The sequence below is a fragment of the Nerophis lumbriciformis genome, linkage group LG02 (assembly GCF_033978685.3).
Source record: "Nerophis lumbriciformis linkage group LG02, RoL_Nlum_v2.1, whole genome shotgun sequence".
NCBI classification, from domain to species: Eukaryota; Metazoa; Chordata; class Actinopteri; order Syngnathiformes; family Syngnathidae; genus Nerophis; species Nerophis lumbriciformis.
The window spans coordinates 74,932,501-74,945,238 of record NC_084549.2 but is presented as its reverse complement, the minus strand read 5'-3'; the positions used below and the strand labels follow the sequence as shown (position 1 = coordinate 74,945,238).

Sequence of the window (12,738 nt, the reverse complement as noted above, 5' to 3'; positions counted from 1 at the left end):
GTTATTATTGACCTGCTATAGCAACTTGATGTTATTATTGACCTGCTATAACAACTTGATGTTATTATTGACCTGCTATAACAACTTGATGTTATTATTGACCTGCTATAACAACTTGATGTTATTATTGACCTGCTATAGCAACTTGATGTTATTATTGACCTGCTATAGCAACTTGATGTTATTATTGACCTGCTATAACAACTTGATGTTATTATTGACCTGCTATAGCAACTTGATGTTATTATTGACCTGCTATAGCAACTTGATGTTATTATTGACCTGCTATAACAACTTGATGTTATTATTGACCTGCTATAACAACTTGATGTTATTATTGACCTGCTATAACAACTTGATGTTATTATTGACCTGCTATAACAACTTGATGTTATTATTGACCTGCTATAGCAACTTGATGTTATTATTGACCTGCTATAGCAACTTGATGTTATTATTGACCTGCTATAGCAACTTGATGTTATTATTGACCTGCTATAGCAACTTGATGTTATTATTGACCTGCTATAACAACTTGATGTTATTATTGACCTGCTATAGCAACTTGATGTTATTATTGACCTGCTATAGCAACTTGATGTTATTATTGACCTGCTATAACAACTTGATGTTATTATTGACCTGCTATAACAACTTGATGTTATTATTGACCTGCTATAGCAACTTGATGTTATTATTGACCTGCTATAACAACTTGATGTTATTATTGACCTGCTATAACAACTTGATGTTATTATTGACCTGCTATAACAACTTGATGTTATTATTGACCTGCTATAGCAACTTGATGTTATTATTGACCTGCTATAACAACTTGATGTTATTATTGACCTGCTATAGCAACTTGATGTTATTATTGACCTGCTATAGCAACTTGATGTTATTATTGACCTGCTATAGCAACTTGATGTTATTATTGACCTGCTATAACAACTTGATGTTATTATTGACCTGCTATAGCAACTTGATGTTATTATTGACCTGCTATAGCAACTTGATGCTTTCACCTTCCTGGGGACTTTTAAAGAAGGGTATTTTTCCTTGGCTTTACATCTAAATTGTCCCCTCCAGGGGCCATAAGAACTTGAAATGACTCTGAAGGATCAAAGCAGTGTGTGGTCTCTCCATATACGACCATGAAAGTGTCTCCTGGTTACACAACTTAATTAGCAGGTGTAACTTAATTAGCAGGTGTAACTTAATTAGCAGGTGTAGCTGGCAACATTTCCTGACTTGCCCAGCATTGCAGCAGTCAGTGAGGACTTGTTGGTGGGAAGGACCTCATCTCCTCAAACAACCTGCGTGGACACACATTCATGAAGTTTGCTTCTTTTATGAATTTATACTGAAAATGTGAGGGTGAAAAGTATACATACAGCAATGTTAATATTTGCTTACATGTCCCTTGGCAAGTTGACCTGCAATAAGACGCTTTTGGTAGCCATCCACAAGCTTCTGCTTGGATTTGGTTGAAGGTGAGGCCTCTAATCCCAGGAACACCAGGCCTACCGTCAAGCATGGTGGTGATAGTATTATGCTCTGGGCCTGTTTTGCTGCCAATGGAACGTGTGCTTTAAATGAGACAATGAAAAAGGAGGATTAGCTCCAAATTGTTCAGGACAAGCTAAAGTCATCAGCCCGGATGTTGGGTCTTGGGCGCAGTTGGGTGTTCCAACAGGACAATGACCTCAAAAGTGGTAAAGGAATGGCTAAATCAGGCTAGAATGAAGGTTTTAGAATGGCCTTCCCAAAGTCCTGACTTAAAGGTGTGGACAATGCTGAAGAAACAAGTCCATGTCAACACATTTAGCTGAAGTGCAGCAATTTAGTGGTCAAGTGGTCAAGCAGAAGCTTGTGGATGGCTACCAAAAGCGCCTTATTGCAGGTCAACTTGCCAAGGGACATGTAAGCAAATATTAACATTGCTGTATGTATACTTTTCACCCTCACATTTTCAGTATATATATATATATATATATATATATATATATATATATATATATATATATATATATATATATATATATGTGTGTGTGTATGAGAGCTGATGGAGTCAGTGTGAAGCACACAAAAGTTGTCCTGGATGTTTAATGACAAAGACAAGTTGTTAGTGTTTGCATCACTAAGCATGTCACTTTGATTTGTGTTTCTTTTTACTTGGCTCACATCTAAACTGTGTGTGTGTGTGTGTGTGTGTGTGTGTGTGTGTGTGTGTGTGTGTGTGTGTGTGTGTGTGTGTGTGTGTGTGTGTGTGTGTGTGTGCAGCAGAAGACAACCCAGACAGTCCCAGACACAAATACAACTTCATCGCAGACGTGGTGGAGAAAATCGCTCCAGCTGTTGTTCACATTGAACTTTACCGCAAGTAAGAAGCATGCACCTGTGTGTGTGTGTGTACCTGTACCTATACCTGTGTGTGTACCTGTACCTGTACCTATACCTGTGTGTGTACCTGTACCTATACCTGTGTGTGTACCTGTACCTATACCTGTGTGTGTACCTGTACCTATACCTGTGTGTGTACCTGTACCTGTACCTATACCTGTGTGTGTACCTGTACCTATACCTGTGTGTGTACCTGTACCTGTACCTATACCTGTGTGTGTACCTGTACCTATACCTGTGTGTGTACCTGTACCTATACCTGTGTGTGTACCTGTACCTGTACCTATACCTGTGTGTGTACCCGTGTAATTGTGTGTGTGTACATGTAACTGTGTGTGTGTGTACCTATGTTTTTACATATACCTGTGTGTGTGTGTGTGTATACTCTCCACCTTCCAACTATGTGTGTGTATGTGTGGGAATGTGTACATGTGTGTAATTGTGTGTGTGTACTCTCCACCTTCTAACTCTCCACCTTCTAACTCTCCACCTTCTAACTCTCCACCTTCTAACTCTCCACTTTCTAACTCTCCACTTTCTAACTCTCCACCTTCTAACTCTCCACCTTCTAACTCTCCACCTTCTAACTCTCCACCTTCTAACTCTCCACCTTCTAACTCTCCACCTTCTAACTCTCCACCTTCTAACTCTCCACCTTCTAACTCTCCACCTTCCAACTCTCCACCTTCTAACTCTCCACCTTCTAACTCTCCACCATCTAACTCTCCACCTTCTAACTCTCCACCTTCTAACTCTCCACCTTCTAACTCTCCACCATCTAACTCTCCACCATCTAACTCTCCACCTTCTAACTCGCCACCATCTAACTCTCCACCTTCTAACTCTCCACCTTCCAACTCTCCACCTTCCAACTCTCCACCTTCTAACTCTCCACCTTCTAACTCTCCACCATCTAACTCTCCACCTTCCAACTCTCCACCTTCTAACTCTCCACCTTCTAACTCTCCACCATCTAACTCTCCACCTTCTAACTCTCCACCTTCTAACTCTCCACCTTCTAACTCTCCACCATCTAACTCTCCACCATCTAACTCTCCACCTTCTAACTCGCCACCATCTAACTCTCCACCTTCTAACTCTCCACCTTCCAACTCTCCACCTTCCAACTCTCCACCTTCTAACTCTCCACCATCTAACTCTCCACCTTCTAACTCTCCACCTTCTAACTCTCCACCTTCTAACTCTCCACCTTCTAACTCTCCACCTTCTAACTCTCCACCTTCTAACTCTCCACCTTCTAACTCTCCACCTTCCAACTCTCCACCTTCTAACTCTCCACCTTCTAACTCTCCACCATCTAACTCTCCACCTTCTAACTCTCCACCTTCTAACTCTCCACCTTCTAACTCTCCACCATCTAACTCTCCACCATCTAACTCTCCACCTTCTAACTCGCCACCATCTAACTCTCCACCTTCTAACTCTCCACCTTCCAACTCTCCACCTTCCAACTCTCCACCTTCCAACTCTCCACCTTCCAACTCTCCACCTTCTAACTCTCCACCTTCTAACTCTCCACTTTCTAACTCTCCACTTTCTAACTCTCCACTTTCTAACTCTCCACCTTCCAACTCTCCACCTTCTAACTCTCCACCTTCTAACTCTCCACTTTCTAACTCTCCACCTTCTAACTCTCCACCTTCCAACTCTCCACCTTCTAACTCTCCACCTTCTAACTCTCCACTTTCTAACTCTCCACTTTCTAACTCTCCACTTTCTAACTCTCCACCTTCCAACTCTCCACCTTCTAACTCTCCACCTTCTAACTCTCCACTTTCTAACTCTCCACCTTCTAACTCTCCACCTTCCAACTCTCCACCTTCCAACTCTCCACCTTCTAACTCTCCACCTTCTAACTCTCCACTTTCTAACTCTCCACTTTCTAACTCTCCACTTTCTAACTCTCCACCTTCCAACTCTCCACCTTCTAACTCTCCACCTTCTAACTCTCCACTTTCTAACTCTCCACCTTCTAACTCTCCACCATCTAACTCTCCACCTTCCAACTCTCCACCTTCTAACTCTCCACCTTCTAACTCTCCACCATCTAACTCTCCACCTTCCAACTCTCCACCTTCTAACTCTCCACCTTCTAACTCTCCACTTTCTAACTCTCCACCTTCTAACTCTCCACCTTCCAACTCTCCACCTTCTAACTCTCCACCTTCTAACTCTCCACTTTCTAACTCTCCACTTTCTAACTCTCCACTTTCTAACTCTCCACCTTCCAACTCTCCACCTTCTAACTCTCCACCTTCTAACTCTCCACTTTCTAACTCTCCACCTTCTAACTCTCCACCTTCCAACTCTCCACCTTCCAACTCTCCACCTTCTAACTCTCCACCTTCTAACTCTCCACTTTCTAACTCTCCACTTTCTAACTCTCCACTTTCTAACTCTCCACCTTCCAACTCTCCACCTTCTAACTCTCCACCTTCTAACTCTCCACTTTCTAACTCTCCACCTTCTAACTCTCCACCATCTAACTCTCCACCTTCCAACTCTCCACCTTCTAACTCTCCACCTTCTAACTCTCCACCATCTAACTCTCCACCTTCCAACTCTCCACCTTCTAACTCTCCACCTTCTAACTCTCCACTTTCTAACTCTCCACTTTCTAACTCTCCACTTTCTAACTCTCCACCTTCCAACTCTCCACCTTCTAACTCTCCACCTTCTAACTCTCCACTTTCTAACTCTCCACCTTCTAACTCTCCACCTTCCAACTCTCCACCTTCCAACTCTCCACCTTCTAACTCTCCACCTTCTAACTCTCCACTTTCTAACTCTCCACTTTCTAACTCTCCACTTTCTAACTCTCCACCTTCCAACTCTCCACCTTCTAACTCTCCACCTTCTAACTCTCCACTTTCTAACTCTCCACCTTCCAACTCTCCACCTTCTAATTCTCCACTTTCTAACTCTCCACTTTCTAACTCTCCACCTTCCAACTCTCCACCTTCCAACTCTCCACCTTCTAACTCTCCACTTTCTAACTCTCCACCTTCTAACTCTCCACCTTCCAACTCTCCACCTTCTAACTCTCCACCTTCTAACTCTCCACCTTCCAACTCTCCACCTTCCAACTCTCCACCTTCTAACTCTCCACTTTCTAACTCTACACCTTCTAACTCTCCACCTTCTAACTCTCCACCTTCTAACTCTCCACTTTCTAACTCTCCACCTTCTAACTCTCCACCTTCCAACTCTCCACCATCTAACTCTCCACCTTCTAACTCTCCACCTTCTAACTCTCCACCATCTAACTCTCCACCATCTAACTCTCCACCATCTAACTCTCCACCTTCCAACTCTCCACCTTCTAACTCTCCACCTTCTAACTCTCCACCATCTAACTCTCCACCTTCTAACTCTCCACCATCTAACTCTCCACCATCTAACTCTCCACCTTCTAACTCTCCACCTTCTAACTCTCCACCATCTAACTCTCCACCATCTAACTCTCCACCTTCTAACTCTCCACCTTCTAACTCTCCACCATCTAACTCTCCACCATCTAACTCTCCACCTCCTAACTCTCCACCTTCTAACTCTCCACCTTCTAACTCTCCACCTTCCAACTCTCCACCTTCCAACTCTCCACCTTCTAACTCGCCACCATCTAACTCTCCACCTTCTAACTCTCCACCTTCCAACTCTCCACCTTCCAACTCTCCACCATCTAACTCTCCACCTTCTAACTCTCCACCATCTAACTCTCCACCATCTAACTCTCCACCATCTAACTCTCCACCTTCTAACTCTCCACCTTCTAACTCTCCACCTTCCAACTCTCCACCTTCTAACTCTCCACCTTCTAACTCTCCACCTTCTAACTCTCCACCATCTAACTCTCCACCATCTAACTCTCCACCTTCTAACTCTCCACCTTCTAACTCTCCACCATCTAACTCTCCACCTTCTAACTCTCCACCTTCTAACTCTCCACCTTCTAACTCTCCACCTTCTAACTCTCCACCTTCCAACTCTCCACCTTCTAACTCTCCACCTTCTAACTCTCCACCATCTAACTCTCCACCTTCTAACTCTCCACCTTCTAACTCTCCACCATCTAACTCTCCACCATCTAACTCTCCACCTTCTAACTCTCCACCTTCCAACTCTCCACCTTCTAACTCTCCACCATCTAACTCTCCACCTTCTAACTCTCCACCTTCCAACTCTCCACCTTCTAACTCTCCACCTTCTAACTCTCCACCTTCTAACTCTCCACCATCTAACTCTCCACCATCTAACTCTCCACCTTCCAACTCTCCACCTTCTAACTCTCCACCTTCTAACTCTCCACCATCTAACTCTCCACCTTCTAACTCTCCACCTTCTAACTCTCCACCATCTAACTCTCCACCATCTAACTCTCCACCTTCTAACTCTCCACCTTCCAACTCTCCACCTTCTAACTCTCCACCTTCTAACTCTCCACCATCTAACTCTCCACCTTCTAACTCTCCACCTTCTAACTCTCCACCTTCCAACTCTCCACCTTCCAACTCTCCACCTTCTAACTCTCCACCATCTAACTCTCCACCTTCTAACTCTCCACCTTCCAACTCTCCACCTTCCAACTCTCCACCTTCTAACTCTCCACCATCTAACTCTCCACCATCTAACTCTCCACCTTCTAACTCTCCACCATCTAACTCTCCACCTTTCAACTGTCCACCTTTCAACTCTCCACCTTTCAACTCTCCACCTTCCAACTCTCCACCTTCCAACTCTAAGAAAGAACTCCAACCATGTAGTAAAATGCTCCACTTGAAGAAGTGTTCCAGCTCCAAGTTGACAAAGTAGCAGGAAGAAGAATCCTGAGGAACATCTTCAACTTTATTCTCATAAAGCATAAATACATGACTTCTGTTTTGTTTGATCCTCCGTTTTACTGCCTTGTGACAGACACCCTTTGAAATCAACTTAGGAATGTCAACAAACATTTACAAGATGTGTCATTTCACTCCCAGTATATATGTCACTCCCAGTATATAATTTGACTTTAATAAATTTATTTATATTATCATTTGGTGCAGGAGGGGATAGAAAGAGAAAAATTGTGGGGACAAGAGGGGGATTAGACAGAGAGACAACAACAACAACAACAACAATAGAGCAACATCAGCAAATAGACATGTACAAATATGATGGTAAAAGTAATAGCAAATAAGCAGTTAGTGAAAATAAAAAATAATACAGAAATGACAATGAGCATTATTACACTACAAATGGATCAATACAAATACCAATAGAAATATCACTATTGATACCAATAATTCACCTCTATGATCAACAATACAGTTGTTCAAATGCAACAATACATATAGATTCTCCACATAGTGGGTGTGGCTTGTAATGTAGTGGGTGTGGCTTATAAGTGAGATGTTATGCAGGATGACCTACTCCAAGCGGGAGGTGGCGGTGGCCAGCGGTTCGGGCTTCGTGGTGTCGGAGGACGGTCAGATCGTGACCAACGCCCACGTGGTGGCCAACAAGCACCGCGTCAAGGTGGAGCTCAAGAGCGGCGCCATCTACGACGCCAAGATTAAAGACGTGGACGAAAGGTCCGACATCGCCCTCATCAAGATCGAGGCGCCGGTGAGTACAACTACACCTGCACTACACCTGGACTACACCTGCACTGTGACGGTATGGGGGTGTATTAGTGGCCAAGACATGGGTAACTTACACATCTGTGAAGGCACCATTAATGCTGAAAGGTACATACAGCTTTTGGAGCAACATATGTTATCATGGACGCCCCTGCTTATTTCAGCAAGACGATGCCAAGCCACGTGTTACAACAGCGTGGCTTCATAGTAAAAGAGTGTGGGTACTAGACTGGCCTGCCTGTAGTCCAGATATTGAAAATGTGTGAAGGCTAAAATATGAGAAGGGAGACTGTTGAACAACTTAAGCTGTACATCAAGCAAGAATGGGAAAGAATTCCACTTCCAAAATGTGTCTCCTCAGTTCCCAAACCTTTACTGAGTGTTGTTAAAAGGAAAGGCCATGTAACACACTGGTAAAAATGACTTTTTTGCAATGTGTTGCAGCCATTAAATTCTAAGTTCATGATTATTTGCAAAGAATAATAAAGTTTGTCAGTGTGAACATGAAATATCTTGTCTTTGCAGTCTATTCAATTGAATATAAGTTGAAAAGGATTTGTTGTATTCTCTTTTTATTTACCATTTACACAACCTGACAACTTCACTGCTTTTGGGGTTTGTATGTTGGCCCTGTCATGAGGCGGACACTTGTCCAAGGTCTACCCTGCCCTCCTTGTCCAAGGTCTACCCTGCCCTCCTTGTCCAGGGTCTACCCTGCCCTCCTTGTCCAAGGTCTACCCTGCCCTCCTTGTCCAAGGTCTACCCTGCCCTCCTTGTCCAAGGTCTACCCTGCCCTCCTTGTCCAAGGTCTACCCTGCCCTCCTTGTCCAGGGTCTGTAGAAGCTGGCAGGAAGTTGATGTGAGACTATCAACATCAAACACAAAGTAGTTTTCAGTCCTCACTCATGTTTTTCAACTTTTGGAAGAAGCGTGAGTTCCCAGTGGGGAGCAGGAAAAAAATGCAAGTTCAGCAGAGGATAAAGACCTGTGCCAAGGTTTTGAGGCCAGAGATTGTTAGCGTTGACCACTCACTCCTCCTATGTGGTTCTTCTCTGCAAAATGGCTGCCGGGAAAAGGCTCCTTCAAACAACGAAGCAGGCGGTGACCTGGGACTACATTTGTTTGTTTGTTGCCCGGGAGGCCTGGACCTGGACTTGGTCATCAAGCCTTTGTTGGTCCGCCTGCTGCATGGGAGGTCTGGACCTGGACTTGGTCATGGAGTGCAGTGTCAGCGGGGACAAGACCACACAAGAACTTCTGACTTCCTTTGAGGCCACTTGACTTTGTTCCTTTTCTTCCTGCCGTCCTATCATGAAGGCAGGATGACCATGGGGACTTTCCTGGGTCTCTCTGGGCTGGAACCACCTCTGAAGTCCACACGGACTCCAACAGATCCAGAACTGATGGTGCTCAGTCTTTCTTAGCTGCTTGCGAAACATGTGGAACTATTTTAGGACTGAGATGTAAAAGATATTGTAGATCTTAATGCCCTATTTTATAGAGTGCACCGCTATATAAGCCACACCCACTACATTTTACAGGAAAAAAATACTTATCCATGTATAAGTCATAGATATATATTTTGTGAAATTAGTTATTTACACATAAATATTCTGTAAATGTTTATTTACATACTTTAAATGTTTCCAAATGAAGCAATGTAGTATCTGTTACTCTACAAAATAACATGTTTCCCCCCCACCCCATTTGGTTGAAGATTACCATATTTTCCAGACTAAAAAACACACCAGTATATAAGCCGCACCCACTAAATTTTAGAAGAAACAAATATTTTCCATATATTAGCCGCATAAGTCACAGATATAAATGTTGTGAAATGAGTTATTTACACATAAATATTCTGTAAATGTGAAGCAATGTAGTATCTGTTGGTCTCCAAAATAACATGGTTTTTTTTCCCCATTTGGTGGAAAATTACCATATTTTCCAGACTAAAAAGCGCACCAGTATATAAGCCACACCCACTGAATTTTAGAAGAAAAGCAAATATTTCCATATATTAGCCACACCAAGTCACAGATATAAATGTTGTGAAATTAGTTATTTACACAAAAACATTCTGTAATTGTTTATTTCCAAACGGTGTCTGCAACACGGCAGTAAAACGGCTGATCGAACAAAACAGAAGTCATGGTCATGGACCCACTAGCTGCGCAAACTAGCTCTCTGATCAGCTAAACAGACTCAATAACTTCACGCTGACGTTTTGGTGAATTTACGGAGGAATTAGTGAAAGTGAAACAACACAAAACGAATGTAAGTGAATAATACTTACACAGACACTCGTATACGTGTTAGCATATTAGCTAATGCTAACGACGCTAGCTCTCCAATCAGCTAAACAGACTCAATAACACCACTGTGACAGAATGCACCGGATAAAGAAATAATACTAAAGCAGACACTCGTAAACGTGTTAGCATTTTGGCTAATGCTAACAATGCTAGCTTGATTACATGACGATAGCACGTACAAATATGCATGAAAACACTCCTACAGACATCACACGTGGGACGCTTTCGTAAGTAAGAACAGTTTTAGTTATATTGTAAAACTTGCTAACGTTGCTTGGATCGATGAATGAAGAATCCATACGAGTAGAAACGCTATGGACGGCTAGAAGACAAAAGGACAGTTGTACTTCATGTTGAAAGTTGTAACCAGCAGCACTACTTCCCAGTGTGTTGGTCTCCATGGCAACAACATCCTTACTTCTCTCTCCGGCTACATGCTAACCAAACCTTTAATGTTTATGGTCCTCATTCCCGGAGATTCCCCCCTCAAAAGTGAAATCATAGTCTAAAAATATATGAAACATTTACAATAGTTACAATACAAAAGTGCCACTTTTTCTTTTTCTGTATTTAATGTTACTACATTAGCATGCTAACAGGCTACTAAACGGTAAAAATAATGATATAGTAAAAATACTAATTTTCCCAATAAAGGTGCACACATTAGCACATGTAAATTGCATCATTAACACATAGAAATTGTATGATTAGCACATATAAATTGTATGTGTTAGCATTAGCATGAGCAGCTAACATTAGCATGGCTGCCTGGTGAACTTCTCAGCCAAATGCTGCTAACAATTATCCACTTTTAAATACTTTTCCCCACAAATGATATAGTATTTAGTCCATGTAGCACCGATTAGTCTTGGCTTTGAGGTATTATGTGGAAAACCCAGCAAGTGAGCTAGCTTACAGGACTAGGTCCAGCTTAGCTACACGCTAACCAAACCCTTTGATGTTTATAGTCTTCATTCCCGGAGATTTTCTTCCTTAAAAGTGAAATCAAAGTCTAAAAATATATGAAACATTTACGATAGTTACAATTCAAAAGTGCCACTTTTTCTTTTTTGTATTTAATGTTACTACATTAGCATGCTAACAAGCTACTACACGATAAAAATAAGGATTTAGTAAAAACACCAGCTTGCTTAATAAAGCTAACTTAGTGTATTAATAGTACATCTAACTTAGTGTATTAATAGTAAAGCTAACTTAGTGTATTAATAGTACAGCTAACATTGTGTGCATGTTAGCACCAGAGCTAACATTAGCATAGCTGCCTGGTGAACTTCTTTATCAAATGCTGCTAACAAAGTATTTTCCACTCCAAGTTCTCTGGTTTATCAAGCACTGATTAGTCTCGGGTGTGACGTATTAAACCAAAATAAGCAAGTGAGCTAGCTTACAGGACTAGCTACATGCTAACCCAACACTTTGATGTTTATGGTCTTCATTCCTGGAGATTTCCTGTCCCTCAAAAGTGAAATCATAGTCTAAAAACACACAATTGATCTTGTTTGCGCACATTTGGACTGCATTTAACTTTGCTGTATTAGCATGCTAATGCTATAGTAAAAATATTCATTTAATGCTGCACTCTGTTTATTCTTATAAAGATACAATAATGTGTATGTTAGTGCTAGCATGAGCAGCTAGCGTTAGCATGGGTGAGCTTCTTCACTTAGTGCAGGTAGTGATTATTTAGTTTTATTTCAGTATTTGACCATAAATAAATAGTAAATATCAGGTCTTGGATTGGAAGTATTATGCTAGCATTTTAGCGTGTGGGCCTGCTCACTCACCATGATAGCTAAATGTTAGCTGATCAGTTAGCTTTTTATCACTTAGTCTCCCTCAAAGGTGACAAAAACATTAGTTTGTGACAACGTTTGTTGACTAAGTTCCAACGTGGCTCCTTTTTGTTGCGATAATGTGGATTTTATTGCAGTTTGCCACGTTAGCATGTATGCTAGACATGCTAGCCTGTTAGCATGTAAGGAAAAGAGCTTTTTTCACTGACATATTTGGAGTTAAATGCCTTTATTGTTGCACAAATGTGAGAAATAGTGCTAAATGTGGCAGTGAGTATGTGAGGTAGAGTAGAATAATAACCTGGAAGGTTGTTTGATGGACTTTTAAGTGGTCACATGAACGGTGTTAGCGCTGCAAGTATGGCTACACCTATTATTACAAGGCCAGAAAGAAAACATTCCCTCTGGGAAATGTGCCCGCTGCTGCTTTTGGAGGAGCTGCTTTAGGAAACATGTCTGACTTTCTTTCCAGGCAGAGGAGAAGTAGATCCTGTCTTCACATCAACTCTTCTTTTTATCTGATAAATGCTTCCTCTGGAAATACCACTGGGTGTGTGTGTG

General features: G+C 42.0%; 1 protein-coding gene across 1 annotated transcript in view; it reads left to right on the top strand.

Moving 5' to 3' along the window:
* The window catches only part of LOC133611619 (serine protease HTRA1A-like), a 42,337-nt gene that overhangs the window by 6,400 nt on the left and 23,199 nt on the right, over positions 1–12,738 (top strand). The window contains exons 2-3 of the mRNA XM_061968572.1: positions 2,287–2,386; positions 7,830–8,034. Of these exons, the coding sequence (XP_061824556.1) occupies positions 2,287–2,386; positions 7,830–8,034 (305 nt within the window). The remainder of the gene's footprint in view (positions 1–2,286; positions 2,387–7,829; positions 8,035–12,738) is intronic.